This window comes from Anomaloglossus baeobatrachus, chromosome 1, assembly GCF_048569485.1.
Source record: "Anomaloglossus baeobatrachus isolate aAnoBae1 chromosome 1, aAnoBae1.hap1, whole genome shotgun sequence".
Lineage (NCBI taxonomy): Eukaryota > Metazoa > Chordata > Amphibia > Anura > Aromobatidae > Anomaloglossus > Anomaloglossus baeobatrachus.
In genome coordinates, this window is record NC_134353.1 from 109216829 (window position 1) to 109240636 (window position 23808).

At 40.4% G+C, this 23808-nt stretch overlaps 1 protein-coding gene across 1 annotated transcript in view; it reads right to left on the reverse strand.

The window, feature by feature from the left end:
* The window catches only part of ARAP2 (ArfGAP with RhoGAP domain, ankyrin repeat and PH domain 2), a 494936-nt gene that overhangs the window by 107490 nt on the left and 363638 nt on the right, over positions 1–23808 (reverse strand). Inside the window, exons 23-27 of the mRNA XM_075346952.1 lie at positions 21942–22089; positions 21788–21856; positions 17448–17528; positions 14266–14383; positions 7515–7640 (exon numbers count right to left, since the gene is read on the reverse strand). Coding sequence (XP_075203067.1) covers positions 7515–7640; positions 14266–14383; positions 17448–17528; positions 21788–21856; positions 21942–22089 — 542 coding nt within the window. The remainder of the gene's footprint in view (positions 1–7514; positions 7641–14265; positions 14384–17447; positions 17529–21787; positions 21857–21941; positions 22090–23808) is intronic.

Consider the following 23808-nt stretch of genomic DNA (forward strand, 5'->3'; position numbering starts at 1 on the left):
AAAATCGGACCTCACTCGAATTGCATCTGAGCACTTTCTGATTATTTCACTCACCCATAAACTTGCACTCTCATCAATATCCAAAATTTCTCCTTTAAACCACTTTGGTAAATCACTATATTTTAGCAACTTTTGGCACTTTTATGCCAGTTTTGCCAGGGCCACTCAATTTGGGGAATGGGGGGCTAATCATGGGTTTGATGTCACAGTTTGTCTAATGTATGGCTATGGCATATATGATACCAGATATATTAATCTAGTCCATGACTGGAGTAAGATTTGTGGCAAGGTGCCACTTTTCAGACCTACCTGATTTATTAACCCTAGAACGCGCAACCATAGAAATCTACCATAGAAAACAAGTAACCTAGCAGGCCTGCGAGGCCCCAGGTATGCGTTCCAGGGTTAAGAGGTATATACCTCTTAATTAATCAGGCAAGGAACATCTGACTCCAGCATGCCCCTGGGGTCCTCTCTCTTTTTTGAACAACTCTTCTCTTTCAGAATCGGAGCCTATATACATAAAAAGCCCCACCAATGTTTCTTAGGATATAGTAGTATAGGGTCCTGTTATGAACACACATGGACTAGGTTCCGGTTTGGGGCTCCCTCTTGTGGCCAGTGCTGGTAGTAGAACTGATTGGAAATCAGGCTGCTCAAACAGGGCCTATATAACTGAGTAGTGTTCTCTCGGTCTGGGGCAGTGATCAATATTGTCTCCTGTGGTGCTGTTGACATTCTGGAGCCTGCCCTATCTTCTGTTTCCACCTGAACTCCTTGCAGATAAGTATTATCTTTGTAGCATTTGCTAGTTTGTTTCCACTTTCTTGTCATTTTTATTTCTGTGGTATTAAGGCTTGTTTCCTGATTTCTGTTTGTGTGGAGTTCCGGGTGGAGTAGGATTATTCCCTGCTGGGAATGTCTGTGTACCCAGCTCCATATTCTGCAATGTATTTTTGTTTTGTCATGCTTGGTATTAATTTCAGTCCTTCCTCTATAGTAGTGTTTTGCTTGGATCCCAGTAACACCAGAGTACTGATATAGTGGGGGAGAGATCATGTGGTCTCAGTTTTTTCAAATCAGGTGTGTTGTTTTTTTTGTTAGGGTTTTGCGCAGGTGCAGACAGTGCTCTTTCCTGTCCTTTCCCATATAGAAAGTTTGGGCCTAATTTTTGCTGAACCTGTTCTCCACCTGTGTTACCTGTGTACTGTGTTTCATCTTGTCTTACCGGCTTTACATGTTTGGGGGCTACATATAATCTGTGGGGAACTGCTCCAAGGCAGATTAGCTTTCCTTGTTTTTCTCTCTTTAGGAACAATTAGCTCTCCGGCTGTGTCGAGGTGACCAGGTCATCATAGGCACGTCCCACGGCTACTTCTAGTTGAGTTGTCAGTTAGAGGTCTGCTGAATTTTCAACCACTCTGGTAATTCTCTGGGTTTCCTAGTTTCTACCTCTTTAATCCTCCTTGTTCACTGAATCATAACAGGGCCCCTTTAAATACAGTTAGGGCCATATATATTTGGACAGAGACAACATTTTTCTCATTTTTGTTCTGTACATTACCACAATGGATATTGAACAAAACCCATTCAGATGCAGATGAAGTTCAGACTTTCAGCATTAAGTCAGTGGGTTGAAGAAAATGATAGCACAGAAATTTGAGGAATTAAAGCATTTTTTAAACTCAATCCCTTCATTTCAGGGGCTGAAAAGTAATTAAATATTTGCAAATAAAATGTTAATTTGTAATACTTGGTTGAAAACCCTTTTTTGGCAATGACTAGCTGAAGTTTTGAACTCATCGACATCACCAGACGCTGTTTCCTCTGCCGGCCCTTACTGCTGCAGTTTCCAGTTGCTGTTTGTTTGTGAACTTTTCTTTCTGAAGTTCAGTCTTTAAGACGTGAAATGCGGTTCTATTGTGATCAGGTGACTGACTTGACCATTAAAGAATATTCTACTTCTTTGCTTTAATAAACTCCTGGATTGCTTTGGCTCTATGTTTTTGGTCATTTTCCATCTGTATTATGAAATGCCAACTAATCAATTTAGCTGCATTTGGCTAGATTTGCGCACACAATATGTCTCTGAAAACCCCATAATTCATCCGGCTGCTTCGGTCCTGTGTCACATCATCAATAAACACTAGGGGCCCAGTGTCACTGGCAGCCATGCATGCCCAAACCAACACCCTGCCTCTGGCCTGTTTTACAAGATGATGTGGTATGCTTTGATCATGAGCTGTACCATGCCTTTGTCATGCTTTTTCTTTCCATAATTCTGGTTGATTTTGGTTTAATCTGTCCAAAGAATGTTTTTCCAGAACTGGACTGGTTTTTTTCTGATTTTTTTTTCTTTCGCAAAGTCCAATCTAGCCTTCTTATTTTTGAGACTTATGAGTGGTTTTCACCATGCAGTGAACCCTCTGTATTTTCTTTCATGCAATCTTCTCTTTATGGAAGATTTGGATATTGATATGCCTACATCTTGGGGAATGTTGTTCCCTTGGTTGGATGTTATGAAGGGGTTCCTCTTCACCTTGGTAATTATTCTACGATCATCCCCCACTGTTGTCTTCCGTGGACGTTCCGTGTACGTTGTCTTTTTGCATTGTTGAGGTCACCAATGCTTTCTTTCTCAGGATGTACCAAACTATAGATGTAGCCACTTCTAATATAGTAGCAATTTCTCAAATGTTTTTATCTGTTTTCGCAGATGAAGAATAACTTGTTTCCCCTGCATGGAGAGTTCCTTTGACCACATGTTTACTTCACAGCCAAAACTTCAAAATATAAGTACCACACCTCAAATCAACTCCAGGCCTTTGATCTGCTTAATTAAGAATTAAATAAAGTAATTGCCCACACCGGCCCATGAAACAGCCTTTTAGTCAATTGTCCAATTACTTTTAGACCCTTTAAAACTAGGGTGGCACATGTAAAGGAGCTGAAACTCCTAAACCCTTTATAAAATTCTAATATGGATACCCTCAAATGAAGGCTAAGTGTCAGGACTTTATGTCCATGTTAATTATTTAACTATAAATTGAATGTTTCAGTAAACAGGTTAAATAACAAAATTTGTGTCATTGTCCAAATATATACGGACCTAACTGTAACCATTTAAAAATATGGTATTAAATGCAAATGGAAATCATTAAATTATAGTCAGTGCTTCTGCATTATAATATTTTTCCAAAATGGGAAAACATTTGTTAAAGACGTGTATTTTTTCCAGGAAAGTTTGTGTTTATTGAAGCTGCATCTTAGCTCTATTTTATGTTGTATCTGTATTGTTGAAACAGACATGGAAATAATGTCTGGACTCCGGCAGGTTTTCACTAATTAAAGCGAGGTCTTTACTTGTCCTGTGGGTCTTTTTGGTCTTTGTCAGTCTTTGATAGATTATTGTTCCTGTTTAATTGGCAAAGTCTCTTGGATGTCATTGATCTACACCAAAGAATGAGCTAAAGAAACAAGTGAAATAAGTGCAAGAAAATATATCCTGAAAGAGTCTGTGGAAACCGAGAACAGCATTTAATAATGACTTTGTGATTCACTTCAATAAAAGCTTTAACATTTTAGCAACTTAGAAATCCTCTTTCTCATATTGCAGTCTAGCAAACAATATTTAACTAAATCCCGGGTATCAATTGTACTTTCTTCTTACTGATGTAAATTCAGATTTCTATTTTTCTCAGGTTGTCAGTTCTACTTAACACATATGATCTGTGAAATTACGAATGTGTTACCCAGCAACAAAAGAATTATCGAACAGATATAGAGATGGAAAACTGCATGTAAAATATCACACCGCCATATTTACATCCATGAGCTATTAGATCACTATTTCTAAATATTTCACTCCATCTGCACAGCCAACTGCCTGTGTTAAATTAAAGGGTCATCACAGGAACACAGACACTCAGCATCTCTTAACTTTAAATAGTCTCTCTTATTTAAATACACTTTACATAAATCAATGCTACAAACAAGTAGAAAAAACTTTGTAATGTACTTTTAATTTATGAGTGAAATATATTTATTTGTTCACTTATGAGCCACTTCTCCCCTTTTCCTCCTGAACATACCTTTCTCTTTAAAATGAATCCTGCAAATTGTCTTATTTCGTACAATAAAGACGTGGAGCTCACAGATTTCAGTTTACAGCTTAAAATCCAAAAGAGATAAAGGAGAAGCAGAGTGATGGAGAACAGAGAAGAGAGAGACACAAACAGACAATGCTGCTGTTTTAGTAGTGGCACAGTGGCTCAGTGGTTAGCACTGCAGTCTTGCAACACTGAGGTCCTTGGTTTAAATCCCATCAAGGACACCATCTGCAAGGAGCTGGTATGTTCTCCCCGTGTTTGTGTGGGTTTCCTCCCACAATTCAAACATATACTGATAGGGATCTTAGATTGTGAGCCCCAATGGGGACAGTGTTGCTGATGTATGTAAAGCGCTGTGGAATTAATAGCGCTATATAAATATTCTATTCTATTATTATTATTATATTATTATTAGGTGTTCCAGCTTACCACAGTTGTGATGCTATCCACTACTTACAAGAAGTATGGACGGAGAAATAGTCAGGTAAGCTAGGGACTGGTAACGGGAGGACGCGTATGAGTACAAGGAGAAAACAGGGGCATAGTCAAGTCTATATTTGAATCAGAAAGCCAGGAGAGCACATAATAGATACGGGGGAGAAGTAGAGATGTGGTAAGGTACTAGTCCAAGGTCAAAAAGGCAGGATGTCACGACAGGAACAGGGGACAGGCAGAGAGAAGTCAAATAACACTCTGGGGTCAAAGATTATAACACTTTCATAGACACAAACCAACAGCACAACTGCAGAACCAGAAAATAGAACTGGCGAGGTCTTGGGCGAGCATGCTCCGTAAAGAAACCTGAGCAATTACCAGGAAGGTGCAATACCTGAGCAATCAGCACCAACAAGGAATACTGAGCTGTAAAACAAACTGCTAGTTTAGTAACACAGGAAAGTGCAGCAGAGCATCTCCAAAGGCAAGATGCTCTGACGAGAGGAATCACAACAACAGTAATGAATTCATAGCTAGACTGATCAGTATTTGAGTTTATGTATCAAAAAAAAATTACTTTTTTTAGTTTTGACTTTCTATATAAAACTGAGTTTTCCTAAAAATGGCATAATATAACAACTTGCTTTATTGCTCCCATCATTAAAATGAAAGACAGATTCCTGAGTTTGTTTTAGCAAACTATCATGCTGGTAAAGAGGATGAATTGCCTCCTTTTACTGGAGTTTGCATTTCACAAGTACTGTAGATCTTATTATAAACTTTTCCTAACATGTCTCATATGACCTTGTGGGGGGACACAGTGGGGCTGATTCATTAAAACTGGCATAATGCACACCATTTCTATCAATGGCTTGCTTAGATTGGAGTAACTTTGTACAGTAAGTTCCGCCACAAACATGTATATATATATATATATATATATATATATATATATATATATTTCTGAATTTCATGGTAATGTGTAGCAACATCCTGTCCATCTCACATTCAGCCCATGTTCATATTGGTGTAGTAGGCGCGAAATTTGAAAATGCGATGAGGATGATGATGGAGGCGTTATCCCATCAATCAAGAAAGGAGGACGGCGATCAGCGGGAGGAGGGGGGACAGGAGCAGAAAATGAGCCCGCCCATCTGGCCAACACAGGTAAATAGCATACCTAATGGCTAAGTTTTATAAAGTTATTTTTGGGGTCTGGAAGGGGAGTCAGGGCCAAGGTGCACCTTCATAGAATGCAGCCTAGGAGCTGCAGAAGGGGATTCTTTTAGTTTAATAGGTAAAAATCTGGTGACAGGTTCCCTTTAAAAAACCTATCACGTTCAAGGGCAAAAAAGTACAAGAAAAGAAGAAACAGCTTGGCATTATCTAGGAATAAAAACAAAAGTGGAGAGTATAAAGCTACAATGAGTAACTTTCATAGTACTAAATGTGGGTGGTGGTGCTCAGCTATAAATCCAAAAATGAAAACGTTTAATGGAGACAAAATAGAAAAAGAAGTATAGTGGCACTCATCACGTTAATAAACATGTCTCTTTATTCCATTGCATTAAAACATTTCAGCATATTGGGAGTCTGTAAGGTGCGATCAGACAATGTCCGTTTTGCAGTTTGAAATGCTGTTTACAGTTGTGTATATCATATACAAACGAAAGAATGTAATAAATAGAATTTTTATTAATTTGGAGAGTGCCGCTATATTTTTTTCTACTTTATCAGGTTCATGTTGTTACATGGTGAAGAGCTGATATTAGTGAAAGAGGGAACCCTCACCTAACCACTATTATTCCAAGCTAGCTGTTATTTACAGCATCAAAGAGGTTAGACTGCTGCAATCAGCAGCTGACAGCAGTCACTTACAGCCAGCACACAATAGGTATTGAGCAGACCCAGTGTATGAACCCGATTTAAAAAATCCTTATAATTTCTACTGTAAATTGGTGCATGTCGAGAAATATTGATGGAAGCAGAGGCAGGGCCTCTTGGCTTTGGGTCTCCACAGTTCACTGGTCATAACTCAGTTGTGTGGCCCATTGCCTTGCCATTGGCAACATGCCACTGATTCCCTCGTTTTAAAGTGTATAATTTTTCTGAACACAGATAAATAAATTATGTTTATTTCTAGCAAGTAGAGTACTTATAATTGGCAAAGAAACAAGAATTATTTCATCATTTGTAGTTTTCTTGAATTTATTAGTCTTTCTTGATTTGTGGCATTTGTTGCCATGTTTTGTGCCAAATTCTTCAAAATGGCACATGTGAGTTGAAGAATTTTGTGTAAAATCATAGATGCTCTATTGTCCTGTCTTACACTTTTTTTGCCTTTTTAGAGGAAAAATTTACATGATACCTTAAAGTGTTCAATTATGCTAAAATTTTAGATATTTTGAAAATTCACAAATGATGAATTAGGCTAAACATGGTGAATAAGGATAGTCAAAACTACATTGTTAAACACACAAAAAAATAAAATAAGGTAAAGGTTAATTTAAAAAAGGCACAAATGAAATAATGAATAAGATGCAATAAGAAAAGTCACTATTATAACCATTTTTGCAGCACTAAAAAGCATAGAAACAATGATGAACTGGAAGTGAAAATATATTAAAAAATTGTAAACCTAATTTTTTTCTAAAATTAATAGCCTAGTATACCATTTCAATATATGAGAACTTGTAATATCCAATTCATGCAATATGAACTAAGATATTACTGGCCAGGGCTGTATCATATTTCAGCTGTGACTATTTGTGGCATTATTTTCCCCTACTGGTTAGTTTCAAGAAATGATTGTATGAATAAAATGAAATACTGTCTGCCTAGTATCATTCTCATAAAAATTGCATAGCTATTATCTTAGTGCAAAAGAAGCCTTACGGGAATAAAATCATGGTTTTCATAATTAATGATCACTGTATATTTATAAGGTTTTTAATAAATATAAAAACTTACCAACATTAAATAGGTAATTACTCTTGTAAAATGGCTTCACAAGCAAGTAGGCTGCTCCTGGCTCTGGGAGCATGCTCCATTCTAGAACTGTGGCTAAAACATTCTCCTTGTAGTGCATAGGACGCTCTATGAAATTAAAAATAAAAAAATACAAAATTATTGTATTCACTATTAGGGATGAGCGAAACCGAACTGTAAAGTTCGGAGTCAGTACTGAACACCTTGTGTTCGGAGCTGAACAAGGAACATAGACTTTTGACTCTACTTCCAGTTCCTGTTTGGGTTTGACACCGAATAAAGCTTGATGAAAGGTTGCAGAGAAGCCAATCAGCAAGCTTTTAGGTTGTGGCACTTCCGGAGGAACTGCAGCTATGCCAAGTATTGGCAAGGCTGTGATTGGCCAGGGAAATCAATGTACAAAAATAAATAATAATGACGTGGACTACAAATGGAAATTAACTGGTAGTAAGAGCAGGATAGTTATACATATTGTGTTTCCGGGAGAATCACGCTACAGTCAGACTCTCTTCCAAACCCCCTAAAGGTTCATGAATATTCACTGCTTCCCTTGACCACCATCTGTGTCAGTGTATGTGATTTGTTGCAGGCTACTATACACGCCCTCACCCTGTGTTTCCGCGTCTGTAACTGGTTGCAAAATACAAGAATTGCTGGCACTTCCTAATCTTATAGTCTGAACTGGTGCAAACTGAACATAGCGTATATGATCAAAAATAGCAGCTGCACTCAAGTAAAGGGAAGGAGAAAACACAAAGATGTATTTGATCTACATATATGATATATCTCTTTGTTTTTTTCTCCTTCCCTCTACTTGACTGCAACTACTATTTTTGATAATCTAAGTAAATAAATAATTTTAAAAAAAGACATAAGGCCCCGTCACACTAAGCAACATCGCTAGCAACATCGCTGCTAACGAACAACTTTTGTGACGTTGCTAGCGATGTTGCTGTGTGTGACATCCAGCAACAACCTGGCCCCTGCTGTGAGGTCGTTGGTTGTTGCTGAATGTCCTGGGCCATTTTTTAGTTGTTGCTCTCCCGCTGTGAAGCACAGATCGCTGTGTGTGACAGCGAGACAGCAACAACTAAATGTGCAGGCAGCAGGAGCCGGCTTCTGCGGAGGCTGGTAACCAATGTAAACATCGGGTAACCAAGACGCCCTGTCCCTGGTTACCCGATATTTACCTTTGTTACCAGCCTCCGCAGCTCTCACTGTCAGTGCCGGCTCCTGCTCTGTGCACATGTAGCTGCAGGACACATCGGGTTAATTAACCCGATGTGTGCTGTAGCTAGGAGAGCAGGGAGCCAGCGCTAAGCATTGTGCGCTGCTCCCTGCTCTGTGCACATTTAGCTGCAGCACACATCGGGTAATTAACCCAATGTGTGCTGTAACTAGGAGAGCAAGGAGCCAGCGCTAAGCATTGTGCACTGCTCCCTGCTCTGTGCACATGTAGCTGCAGCACACATCGGGTAATTAACCCGATGTGTGCTGTAACTAGGAGAGCAGGGAGCCAGCGCTCAGTGTGCGCTGCTCCCTGCTCTCTGCACGTGCGGTGGTAACCAAGGTAAATATCGGGTTGGTTACCCGATATTTACCTTGGTTACCAAGCGCAGCATCTTCCACACGGCGCTGGGGGCTTGTCACTGGTTGCTGGTGAGCTCACCAGCAACTTGTGTAGCGACGCTCCAGCGATCCCTGCCAGGTCAGGTTGCTGGTGGGATCGCTGGAGCGTCGCAGTGTGACATCTCACCAGCAACCTTTTAGCAACTTACCAGCGATCCCTATCGTTGTTGGGATCACTGGTAAGTTGCTTAGTGTGACTGGACCAATAGGCTCTCGCTATATTTTGATAGCCAGCGCAGATAAAACTACAGTGGAAGGTTGCAGCCCCCACTAGTGAGTTTTACCATGGTCGGATAGCAATATAGAGGGGGGGGAAAAAGATGTACTTTATGAACTAAGTAGTGATGAGCAATGTTTGATTTGAACCGTTCGCCAATTTCAAATTCGAGTGCTCTTGGGCAGTGTTCAACAAACTCGAACGATTTGCTTCAAGTTCGGCCGTTCGAGTTACCGTTCGATGACTGTTCGATCACCAAAGCGTGGCTTTTCACAGTAAGGCTATGTGTGCACGTTGCGTATCTGCGTGCGTCCTGCATCCCCAGCACAATCTTTCTCTCTTTCCTACTCACCGATCATGGGCGCGGCGCTGCACGGCTGTCACAAAGCTCCGACGGCTTTTCCTCTTTTGAAATTGGCTGCCGCTCATTATTCCATCTGGTATTCCCTGCTTTCCCCACCCACTGGCGCCCATGATTGGTTGCACGCTGAGTGACAGCTGTCTCAATGCAAACAATCACAGCCGCCGGCGGGCGGGTCTATATCGTGCAGTAAAATAAATAATTAAAAAAAAAAAACTGCGGTCCCCCCCAATTTTGATACCAGCCAAGATAAAGCCACACAGCTGGAGGCTGGTATTGTCAGGATGGGGAGCGTCACGTTATGGGGAGCCCACCACCCTAACAATATCAGCCAGCAGTCACCCGGAATTGCCGCATCCATTAGATGCGACAGTCCCGGAACTCTACCCGGCTAATCCCGATTTGCCCTGGTGCAGTGGCAATCGGGGTAATAAGGTTAGGTTAATCATGACAGGCATCTCCCCGAGATACCTTCCATGATTAACGTGTAAGTGAAAGTAAATAAACACACACAACGAAAAACCCTTTATTTGGAATAAAAGACAAAAAACACCCTCATTTACCTCTTTTTTAATCCCCAAACAACAATCCAGGTCCGAAGTAATCCACATGACGCTTTCAGCTCTGCTACATGAAGCTGACAGGGAGCGCCGTAGAACACGACAGCTCTGTGTCAGCTCCACGCAGCAACTGAAGTGAGCCGCGCTGTCACCGGAGACTTCACTCAGGTGATGCCTCTCTTTTTTCATTAGTGGCAGTGGCTCAATGGGTAGAGCTACTGACTAAGGAGAATTAGTTCACGAGTTCGAGTCCCAGCTGTCCCGGTAAAGAATTTAATTTAATTTATTTTTAATTTTAAATTCTAATTATTATTTATTTATAATTATAAATTAATTTAATTATGCACTGAGGGGAGGAGCCGGACATCAGCTGTGAGCCGCGGGACACACCTCTAAAATCGGAGCAATTCACGGAATGAGGCTGCATTGCTCTCTCCTCTCTCTATTCTCTTTCTTCTCTCTCTCTCTCTCTCTCCTCTCTCTCTCTTTTTGTCTTTCTCCCTCTCTTTCTTTTTTTCTCTTTTTTTCTCTCTCTTTTTTTCTCTCTTTTTTTCTCCTTTTCTCTCTTTTTCCCTCTTTCTCTCCTCTTTATAGCTGAATAATCCACTTCTGGATTCTCTACTGCAATACAGAGGTCAGGATTACCAAATCTTCCTATGCTTTTCATTAGAGGCAGTGGCTCAATGGGTAGAGCTACTGCATAAGGAGAATTAGTTCACATGTTTGAGTCCCGGCTGTCGCGGTAAAGAATTTAATTTATTTTTAATTTTAAATTATAATTATTATTTCATTTAGAATTATAATTGAATTTAATTTAAATATCCACTGAGGTGAGGAGCCGGACATCAGCTGTGAGCTGCGGGACACATCTCTAAAATCGGAGCAGTTCACAGAATGAGGCTTCATTGCTCTCTCCCTCTCCCTCTCCTCTCTCTCTTCCCTCTCTCTTCCCTCTCTCTTCCCTCTCTCTTCCCTCTCTCTTCCCTCTCTCTTCCCTCTCTCTTCCCTCTCTCTTCCCTCTCTCTTTTCTCTCTCTTTTCTCTCTCTCAGACCTGGAGATGATCAGCTGATGCGGTCACCTGACGGAATCAGCTGACACTATAAGTCGAGCGGTGAGGCCGGCTTTTTACCGCCCGGCCGGTTAAACTATCAGCTGCTGCTGCTGGACAGGAGTCTGCACAGAAGTGTGTATTTTTTTTTTGCACTGATGCATCAGCTGATTGTTTAAAAGCCATTTATACAATCAGCTGCTGTGTCATGTGATTCAGGACCTTGAACCTGACACATCATCTGATCGCTTTGCCTTCCAGCAAACTGATCAGATGATATTGGATCCGGATTGGACTACGCAGAACCCTTGACCCAGGATTACTGCGGAGGGGGGTTCTTTATTTCAATAAAGATGACAATGTCACAGAAGGTCTTATCAGTGCTAGTTACCAGGAGTACTCAGTGATGATCGGAAGGAAAAGCAGCGGAAGACAGAGTGCAGGACGCGTCGCGGGGACCTGTAAGTATACTGACAATGTTTATTAACTGTATGTGTATATGTGTAATGTGTTTGTATGGGTTTGTGTTAGCCTGCCATTGTTTTCAATGGGGTTTGAAGGTGTTTGTCGAACATTCGCCGAACTAGCCCGCCGTTCGACTAACCAAACCGAACTCAAACACTAGGTGAGTGGCTCAACACTAGAACTAAGTAATGTCATCCTCTTACATCTGGGTCTCCCATTGGCTGGTGACTCCAAGCTCCAGATGTAGCAGTTCCAGGATCATCGTGGGACTACTTAGAGATTACATAAGACTTTTAAGAGTGTTTTAGGGTTTAATAAAGGGGCAAAAGAGGGTGTGTGTATATTATTTCAAATAAAGGTTTTGTTCAATATTTGGGTTTTATTTTTTGTCAGTTACAAGATTAGTAATAGAGGGTCTCAGAGATGCCTCCCATCTTTAATCTAGGGCTAAGTGGCAGCTGTAAGCGGTCATTAACCCTTATTATTACCCCCAAGTGCCACTGCACCAGGACAATCAGGATGAACCAGGTAAAGCTCAGAATTGTTGCATCTAATGGATGCATCAATTCTGGGCAACTGTCGACTGATGTTTTTAGGCTGGGGGGCCCAATATGCATGGCATCTCCCATCCTGATAATACCAGCCCCCACCTGTCCACTTTTTCTTGGCTAGATATCAAAAATGGGTTGGACACCTGGCCTTTTTCCCACACCATTTTGATATCCAGCCAGGCGGGCTGCAGCCTGCAGCTATTACTTTACTCGTGCTGGCTATAAAAATATGGCTGGAACCTACATAATTTTTTTTTTATTATTTTTCTTTCTTTTTACACTAATATAAAAACTGACTGCAACAAATCACAGGCACAGACACAGGGTGGTGAGCATGTACAGCAGTCTAGAACCAATTATAGACATTCCACCAGAGGGTGGGCAGGAAAAGCAGTAAATATTCATGAACCTTAATTAGTGGACACAGAAGAGTGTGACTGCAGCGTGATCCTCAGGGAAACACGGTATGTATAACTATCCTGCTCTTACGACCATTTGACTTCCACCACAGCAACTAGGGCTACCTATGCTTCCTATGTCCCAAATGTCTATTCCCTATTGACTTGTATTGGGTTTGCTGTTTGGGGTTGAGTTCGGCGTCAAGTTTGCTTGCCAATCCCATTTATTTGCCTCCCGTGCTGGTTCTGCAAACCTGAATATCCACGGATTTGCTCATCACTATTCACTATGCTTCCTTGTTCCCAGATGTTAATGCAGTGTTAGTTAAAGTTCAGTATACTTTCTCTTAATTGGGGTTGTCCAAAACATTCTATTTTCACTTAAATGCATGTACACTGAACAAAATATAAACAGAACACTTTTGTTTTTACTCCTATTTATCATGAGCTGAACTCAAAGTTCTAAGACCTTTTCTATGTTCACAAAAGGTCTTTTTCTCTCTAATATCGTTCACAAATTTGTCTAATTTTGGTTAGTGAGAACTTCTTCTTTGCTGACATATGCCACACCTGTGAGGCGGATGGATTATCAAGATGCTGATTAGACAGCAATAATATTGCACAGGTGTGCCTTGAGTTGGCCACAATGATAGGATTTTCTCAGAAATGAAGAGGATAGAAAATAAAATGTTACTATGTTCTCCATTGTCAGTCTGTGATAAAACGGACCACCCTCAGATGTCATCCCAGTGTGGTCTGATTTTTTTCTATGGACCTATTGACTTGCATAACTAAATGCAGTACAATTTACAGAGGCAACTAAAGGCCCCATTACACATAGCGATGTCATTAGCGAGATCACTGAATCGTCACAGGTTTTGTGATGCAACAGCGACCTCGCTAGTGATCTCACAATGTGTGACACATAGCAGCGTCCGGCTCCCCACTGTGATGACATCGATCGAACCTGAACATCCTGGTTTATTTTTTGATCGTTGGTGTCCAACTGGGCAGCATGCATCGCTATGTTTGATGCCATAAGAACAATGAGCAACCTCGTTAGCACGCCTGGGTGGAAACACTACGCCTCTACCGAAGACTGAGTCGTCCAATTAGCAGCGGTGTGACAGGGTCCCAATAACCGCTGAGGTCGTTATATTGATCACTGTATTGTTGCTGCATCGTTAATTAGATCTGCCTGTCTGCCAGCTCACTAGCAACCATGTAGCGACGTACCAGCGATATTGACCAGGTCGTATCGTTGTCGGGATTGCTGAAACGTCGCTACGTGTAACGGGACCCTAAGACATGCTTCCATGTCTTCCTTAGACAGACTCAGTAAAAGAAAAAAATCAGACTTGTGCACAACCCCATAGAATAACATTAGTCCGAGTGCAATTCCATTGGTCGCTTGATCGCACACGGACTCAACACACATTAGTGCGAGCGAGCGCTTAGCACTATACCAAGCAACCATATGAATTAAATATGTAAACTTCATACCAAGTTCACCATTTTCAATTACTTCAAATGTCGTCCAGAATATGTCTTTCGACGGGATGATATTTTTAATACCAGCTACACAATTTGTGAGCTCTGCACTAGCCATATTTGGTGAAATCTGTAACAAAAAAAAGAAAACTTATCCAAAATCTTTCTACTCAAATATACCTGTTTTAATTCTACTTTTGTTTACTTATTTTTGATTATTTTACATAACTGGAAGATAAAATTGTGACCCTTTTACCAATTTGTTTCTATTGCATGGGACACAGGATATAATAGTAGCTGCAGAGAGGAGCTCTGTTACGTAGACATTTGCAATCAAACTGTTTGACACTAGGGATGATCGAATACTTCGATTATTCGGCTTCACGAATATTTTCTGAATACCTCGCCGCTATTCGACTATTCAATGTGCAATGCAAGTTTATGGGAAGCCCAAATTAGTTACGAATAGTTGCTACTCGGGTTTCCATAGACTTACATTGTCCATTGAATATTCGTGAATAATCAAATAGTGGTGAGGCATTCGTAAAATATCAGCGAAACCGAATAATTGAAATATTTGATCATCCCTAATTGACATCTAATGAGTTAACTTTTTTAAGTCCAAATGAGTGTTATCAGACAGTTTTGAATGGGTGCCTGTACTACTTCCCTCTGACACAGCTAAAGTTATCTGCTCTGCTCCTCCCCCATGCGGAATTATGCTATAAGTTATATTAAGAGATCAGGGCTATGTAGGAACTATGTTCTTATATAGTTACTATGTAAGATCAGAACTACATCTTAAACACTGAAAAACCTGCTCTGAGCTATGATGTTGGAGTGTTCTTCTTTACCTTGATTGTAACTGCCTGCTTATGATTGGTCAGCATTATGCCAGGGGAAGAAGTACACACCCCCAATGAAATCTGTCTGATACCGACTTCGACTTAATAAAAGGAAACTCACTTTATGCCAAATACTTTGCTAATATCTCTGCATCGTAGAGGCAAATTAAAAAGAAAAAAAATAATCTGCTATTCTGCTCTGCAGTCACTATTAATGCCTGTGTCCAGTTATTTATTATTATTTATTAATTATTATTTCACCATTTATTCTATGGCGCTTTACAAGTGAAAGGGGTATACATAACATCAAGTACAACAATCATTAACAATACAAAACAGACTGGTACAGGAAGGAGGAGAGAGAGCCCTGCCCACGAGGGCTCATAGTCTACAGGGAATGGGTGAGGGTACAATAGGTGAGGACAGAGCTGGTTGCACAGTGGTGTACTGGACTGAGAGTTATTGTAGGTTGTAGGCTTGTTGGAAGAGATGGGTCTTTAGGTTCCTCTTGAAGCTTTCCATGGTAGGAGAGAGTCTGATATGTGGGGAGTGTTCCAGAGTATGGGGGAGGCACGAGAGAAATTTTGTATGTGATTGTGGGAAGAGAAGATAAAAGAGGAATAGAGAAGGAGATCTTGTGAGGTTGCGTCGAGGTCCAATTAAATATTTATTTATTTTGTTTTTAATTCCACTTTAAAGGGGTGTTCCAGGGAGTAAAAACAATTGCAAAACAATCATAATAGTTGCTAAAATTTTTAAAAAGAGTATTCACCCTTCCTGATCTAATTATCACCAGGTCCTTGCTGGTTTCTGCTTCCTTCTTCTATTCATAGCATACCATAAATTGCCATAAATGATTATACAACCAGTCATAGGCTGGTGTGGTGACCAGCTTCACTAAGTGCTTGGTATTTCTTCCATTTCTGGAGTGTCAAGTATGGCACCAGCAAGTAATGGAAATAATGAAAGGGGATCAAAGAGAGTATTCATTATTTTTAACTGGTCAGAATATTTAGCAATTTTTTATATTCCCCAAAATACAACTTTGCAGTCAAGTTAGATTTTTAGCATCTTCTTATTCTTTTCCTACAGTTAGTGTAATGACAGATGCCATAGCGGTGGGTGATTATCCAGTGAGTATAGAATAAGGTGTAGTGGTACTGCCTATGTCACAATGCCATATTGCTAGAAAACTGTATAACTATAACCCATATTAAAATTTCATCTGGGTCACCTTGGTGTAATCCTTTCAGTTAGCTGGTTGTGTCATTTTACAGTATGTAATTCAGAATACAGGTCAGATGATACAAAATTGTCAGTTTTGTTGCATTGCAACACTAAGCTCTTGGGTCCAAGAGCATGTATGAAACGTGTATATAGCAAATAAGGTAAATCAGGCTCTACCACTCAGTAGGTAGGTGTTATTGAGGTAAACAAATATAGTACAATAATAACCTCAGCACTCAAATGGACAAGATAAGATCTGAGAATTGTTTTTTTTTTAATTAGATAAACTGCAAAAAGGTGCACAAAAGGTATTGCAAACCTTTACAAGCCTTTCTCGAGGTTTTGCATGGAAAGAAACAGGAGACACGAGTCACAGCTGAACTGCCAAGCAAAATTATTTCAGAGGTGCCACATTTTTGCAGTACAAAATGTTCAACCAGGGATCAAGGAATACAGATTTGGGAAAATAGTGCCACTGATGGTGAGAGCCAGGAGGAGGAGATGTTCTGGTGAGGCAGTGGTGGCAATGGAGATAGTGACGCCTGTGGCTCGTGTCTCCTCTTTCTTTCCATGCAAAACCTTCAGAAAGGCTTTTAAAGCCGAAACGTCGGGTTTGCTATACCTTTTGTGCACCTTTTTCCAGTTTATCAAATTAAAAAAAAAATTCAAAATTCTCAGATCTTCTCTTGTCCATTTGAGTGCTGCGGTTATTATTGTACTATGAAACGTGTATATAGTCCTTACAACTGTGCATTTCCACTGTTCCTTTCTATTTCTTTATAAACAAAAAACATACTGATACATTTGCTTCTTTTTTGAAAATTTACTTTTTCAATCTTTTTGAAGAATGCTCTAGAATAAGCAATGCCCAAACATCCCAACTGTCCATAAATTAATCTAAGTCCTTTCAAAATGACACTTATTCCTCATGTCCATAAAGAAAAATAGGCCATACCCATGATCTTTTTGAAAATTGAAAATCCTGAACAAACAATTTTAATTATAATAATAATTTTAGAGTTCTTTTATAAATGTCTTCATATCTGTCTTATAGGCTACAAAACTTTATTCCTTCATATTTCTAGTGTCCACATTATACGGATTAATCATAGAAAACATTACCCTTATAATAACACATGTGTCGGGATCTTTTCTTTCTAAAAAGACTTCAAGCAGTAAATCTCCTGATCGTGGAATCTGAATCTGAAATAAATATTGAACTCAATAATTTTGTAGTTTATGAAAAGAAAAATAGATCCTAAACGTCGTTCTAATTCTATGCTCTATATTCTACATATTATATTTGGTCCCTCATACTTGTGTCATTAGGGTTTTTCCTATTGGTATTAAAGAAAAGGAAATAAAATAAAACAAAATCAATAAAAACCCTAAAATATTTGGCACAAGATAAGTACCACCATATTTTTTATTCATATTTCATAAAGTTTGTCTGAAGTAGGAAAAAAAAACTAGGATTTACATAGCAAATTTTTACACAATAATTTTTTACTTTACCATTGGCAAAACATTTTTAAGAAACAAAACACATATTATCCATGTACATATAGCAAGGTAATTACACCAAAATACTGTAAATACTGTTTTCACTTGAGTACACTGATACATGGGGGAAAACTACTGTTTGTACACATGGCAGGGCTCAGAAGGAAAGGAGCACCTTTCAATAATTGGAGCACAAAATTGACTAGCCATGTTAATGCTCCTGGCATACTTAAACAGTGGATATACCCCAGAAGTGACCACATTATGGAAATTACACCCCATAAGGAAATTATCTAGAAGTGTAGTGAGCACCTTGAATCCACAAGTGTTTTACAGAATTTTATAACCTTCAGCAGTGAAAATGAAAAAAGTAATTTTTACTTTACCCATGTTGTTTTCGCTCAAAATTTTTCATTTTCATAGGGGTAACAAGAGAAAATAGACCATACAATTTGTTGTTCAATTTCTTTTAAGTATGCTGATACAATACAGTATATGTGGTTGAAAACTACTTTTGCGGTACAATGCAAAGCAAGGAAGGGAAGGCGTGCTATATGGAACTTCAGATTTTGCTGGAATGGTTTGGGATGCCATGTCACAGAGGTGTCAGAAAAGCAGAACCCCCCCCATAAGTGACCCCACTTTACAAACCACATCGCTGAATGAATTTATCTTGGAGCTCAGTGAACATATTGACACCAAAACAAAATCCAGCGAGCTCAGCAGTAGATGAAATATAAAATATTCTTCATTATTTCAAAATTTGATAAAAATATCAGATAGCAGCATATGACAAGTTAATTCAGGCAGAGATGGAAAAATTGATTACTGCTGTAAACGCACGACAAGATGCGTTTCGGCTTACATGACAATGATGAAGGCATAAAGCCGAAACGTGTCTTGTCGTTCGTTTGCAGCAGTAATCATTTTTTCCATCTCTGCCTTAATTAACTTGTCATATGCTGCTATTTGATATTTTTATCAAATTCTGAAATAAAGAAGAATATTTTATATTTCATCTACTGCTGAGCTCGCTGGATTTTGCCTTTCCTCTTCATATTGAGTGTTGGGAAGAGCTCCTGCCATTAAATCCGATGCATTGCCTTCTCATGAAATAGCACTATATCTACTGGACTTTTCTATATGGTAAGCTGGCTTCCTTCTGTTTTTTCATTATTGACACCAAAAGTGGGTCAAAAAATGTATACCATTGGGCTGTGAAGGAAAAATAACTACATTTTTTCCACAAAAACGTTTGTCTTAGAACCAGATTTTACATTTTCACACTGGGAAATGGGTAAAAATAGCTCCAAGATATGTCACACAATTTATACTGAATGTGGCAAAACCCTACATGTGGCTGTAGCGTATTTCTTAGCCACACAAGACTTGCGAGCAAAGGAGTGCTTTCTGACTCTTGGAGCAAAGATTTAGAATAATGTGCAAGCTCCAACTACAGTGCCCTTAAGTGATAGAAGAGCAGAATTCCCCCTAAATTACTATATTTTGGAAATGACACCCATTTGAGAATTTACCTAGAGGTCTAGGGATGATTTTAAATTCATGGGTGTTTTACAGAAACAAGCAGCAATGGTACTCAGTGAAAATTGTAATTGTGCCATTGTGTTGCCCTACTGTCATGATCCAGGCCGGCTTTTCCCTGCTGCTGGTTAAACCCAGTTCTGTCATGGTCATGTCATGGGTTAACTTCCCTTGCCTCGTTCTAGATCCCAGGATGCTATATATTGCCTCTATACCTATGGCCCAGTGCCAGTGATATTTCTGCCTTGCAGCTTGTATACTGGCTCTGGTGAGTGTTCCTGATCTGTTCTGCCTCCCTGCTACTGTGTCCTGACTTTGACCCTCCCCCGTTCATCTGCCTGTCCCAGCCCCTGATTTCCCTCTCCTGTCTGTTGTTTGTGTGTCCCTCTGCAGACCTGATCTCCCGGTTTCTAACTCTGTTCTGCTTTCTGACTTTGATATTGATCCTCCCTTTGCAGTGACTCGACTTTCCTGGCTAGACCCTGACTGTTTGACTACTCTTCTTCCCTCTGGTGATTTACCTGTTAACATTGCTGAAGTTACTCTGCTATACTTCAGCTGCGTTTCCGTTACAGTATTTCCTTGTCTCTCCTTTTCTGCTGCCACCTAGTGGGGATTACGCTGTACTGCATCTTACTAGCCTTTGTACAGTGTGACACCTACATTGTGCCAGGCTTTTTCTTCTGGAGACATGCACACCATAAATTAAGCAGGATCTCATCACTACAATAATGCCAAACATGCGGATGCTAAATGTGATTTAGGCACACTGTGGGGTTAAGAAGGGAGAGAGGCAATAGGATTTGATGGCACAGATTTTCTTTTGGGGGATGGAGGGGAGACATAGCGATTGCAGTTTTCCAGAGCCTATGTGTTACCATTGATGTTAAAAAACCTTATTTTTCCAGTCACAGATGAAAACTTGAGTTAACTTGTCTTTTTTTGGTGGATTTTGTTGACTTTTATTCTGAACATTTTACATAAAATTTTGGATGATGTTTACCTTGCGCTCTACGCCGAGCACTTCCATCTAGATTTTCATCTAAATCTCTGAATTATTTGAGTCACATGACACCACTGACAGATTCCATGACTATAATGAAGCAGCAGAGTTAATCTAGACTCTGGTCTTTGATAAGCGGTGTCTCTTTTTTCAGAAGTGCACAAAACTGTGGTCGAGTGTACTTTTCTAAACACTTAATAGGATGAACACTACCAAATTATAGGCCACAGAGACCAAAATTACTCCCTATGCCTCATTGTCGTGAATGTTGAATCGGGAAATCTAAATCATGCATTTCAAAAACTTTCGCAAGATAAATGTCAACGGAGTTTGGGTTCATGGAGAACTGGCCTGACTTCAATGAAAAATAGGATCTTCTGGTTGTGCTAAAAGCGGCAAGATCTTATCTACAGATAGAATTACCTCTCTCAGTTGGGAGATAATTTGCTGGATCTAGTCCTGTCAATTAGACTATATACAATTTTAGTCCAGGAACACTTAAGCAGAAGAGACCATAATATGGTAGGTTTCAAGGTAATATTCAATAGAGCATTTCAAAGGGAGCATACAAAAACCTGGATGTTTAGAATAGCTGATTTCAATAAATTAAGGGATGAGTTAATTGTGTAGACTTGCACCATGTCAGGAACAAGAGGGTCTTGGAAGGTTTTTGAAATTGGTGTGAAGAAAGGTTGAACTTGATGGATCTAGGTCTTTTTTTCGACCTTGTAACTATGTAATCCATTCTCCCTCTCAAAGCTTCCAAAATTCTGAGATTGCATTGATCATGGCACTTGGAGGGTTAAACAGCTGGGGGCAGTGCAGTAACTGCATCTGACTGTGATAACTGGAGATCAGTCATGATCATGCGGGCCCTGCATGATAACCAGAACATACCTACAGTATACCTTATCAGTCGGGAAGCCTCAACTGACCATGATGTATAGATATGAAAAAAGGTTTTGAAGGGGAATTTGGCACATTGTACTTCAGCAAGCCCTTTATTAAGACTGGCATATATAAGTCCAATCTCATTGACTTGGCCCCATAGTTTATTTTACTCGGTTATCAATGCTACTCATCCAAGTAAAGAGGTTGGTTTGATAAGATAAATAAAATGCAATGTAAGTATGTAATTCATACAGCTGCTCCATATCAACAAGAGGGTCTTGGAATGTTATTTTTATTATTCAAGCTAGGGAACGATTTTAAATAGATGAGTACCATTGCACTGGATGTATACAAATGGAGAATTGGCCCCAAACAATTCCTCTCAGGAAGCTTGTTTAACAGTAGACCAATTAAAACAATCAGATACTATATGTGCTCTTCCAGTTAAACATACTTTCAATATTTCAATATAAATTGGACATGGTATACCATCTTTTCCCATGAAAAAGAATATGTTCATTACCTGGTTGTTATTCAATTTGGTAATAAAGCGGTTTTCAATATCCATTTGCTGCAGTTGTCCTTGGCTAACCTATTAAAAAAAAAAAAAAACAGAAAAGTTATATCATGGCACAATTTCTTACCATTAAAAAGCACACAAATGGGACATATCTTACATCAAAAATCCCAGGAAATAGACGGATCAGCTCTTCTACAACCCGAACCTCGGCATCATGCTGTCCATTGGTTTGAAAAAGGCAAGGAGCAAACGCTTTAGCCAAAATTTGTATATTAAGATGATTGACGTCGGAACATTTCTCTATTCTGTTGAAAGACAAAAAGACATTTTTAAGGATAATCAGCAAGGATATTGAAAAGATTATTCTTAAGTTGTCTCAAGCTCATGGCTTTCCAGTCTCCTTACTTTCTGGCTGCCGGGCAGTGACCACTCCTCAAGTGACAGTTCTGGTCATTTTTTTTGTGTCAATGTTCTGAAGTCTACACTAATACCACTAAATTTTTATATACAGATAACAGATAATAAGTACAGGGCTTGGGAAGTGAGAGCCATGATAAGTTGTGCTGTTCTGCAAATGTAAATTTTGTGTGTGCAGGACGTTTAAGGCCATGTGCCCACGGGAGCTTTTTGCTGCGGAGTTTGCCGCTGAAAACCTGCGGATTTTTCTGGATTTTCCAGATAAATCCACAGGTTCTAGCATGTACAGGCACTCCCCATGTTACCCTATGGGACATGGGGAGTGTCTGTGTCCACGCTGCGGAAAGTGCGGCTGCAAAATCTCCTGCGGAGATCCCTCAGCCGCACCTAACTGCATTTCAATTATTCATGCAGATTTACTTGCGGAGATCCCGGCCCTCCGCTATGGAGATAGAGGCCGGGACGTCCGCAGGTAAATCACGTGAAAGTCCGCATGTTTCTCACAGCTATTCCGCTGGAAACTCGCAGCTAAAAATAGCTTTGGATGCCGGCGGGCAGCTGCGGGAAACATGCGGCTGTACATGCGAATATATCCGCAGGTACGAGCGCCCGTGGGCACATGGCCTAATAACACCCTGGTCAAGACATGAGAGTGATTGTAGTGGGGAGCTACATTTTTTATAGAAACCCATCGCCTTAAGAAGGGTGACTGGGATCTCAGGAGTTACATTTTTATCCTGGAATGTGACTACTACACTTGATCAGGCCCTGGAGGTCAATCTCCTTTGGAATTACCTGTACACTATGTAAAGGTCCAGTCACACTAAGCAACTTACCAGCGATCCCAACAACGATAGGGATCGCTGGTAAGTTGCTAGGAGGTTGCTGGTGAGATGTCACACTGCGACGCTCCAGCGATCCCACCAGCAACCTGACCTGGCAGGGATCGCTGGAGCGTCGCTACACAAGTTGCTGGTGAGCTCACCAGCAACCAGTGACAAGCCCCCAGCGCCGCGTGGAAGATGCTGCGCTTGGTAACTAAGGTAAATATCGGGTAACCAACCCGATATTTACCTTGGTTACCACCGCACGGAGCTACACGTGCAGAGAGCAGGGAGCAGCACACACTGAGCGCTGGCTCCTTGCTCTCCTAGTTACAGCACACATCGGGTTAATTACCCGATGTGTGCTGCAGCTAAATGTGCACAGAGCAGGGAGCAGCGCACACTGAGCGCTGGCTCCTTGCTCTCCTAGTTACAGCACACATCGGGTTAATTAACCTGATGTGTGCTGCAGCTACATGTGCACAGAGCAGGAGCTGGCACTGACAGTGAGAGCGGAGGAGGCTGGTAACAAAGGTAAATATCGGGTAACCAAGGACAGGGCTTCTTGGTTACCCGATGTTTACATTGGTTACCAGCCTCCGCAGAAGCCGGCTCCTGCTGCCTGCACATTTAGTTGTTGCTGTCTCGCTGTCACACACAGCGATCTGTGCTTCACAGCGGGACAGCAACAACTAAAAAATGGCCCAGGACATTCAGCAACAACCAACGACCTCACAGCAGGGGCCAGGTTGTTGCTGGATGTCACACACAGCGACATCACTA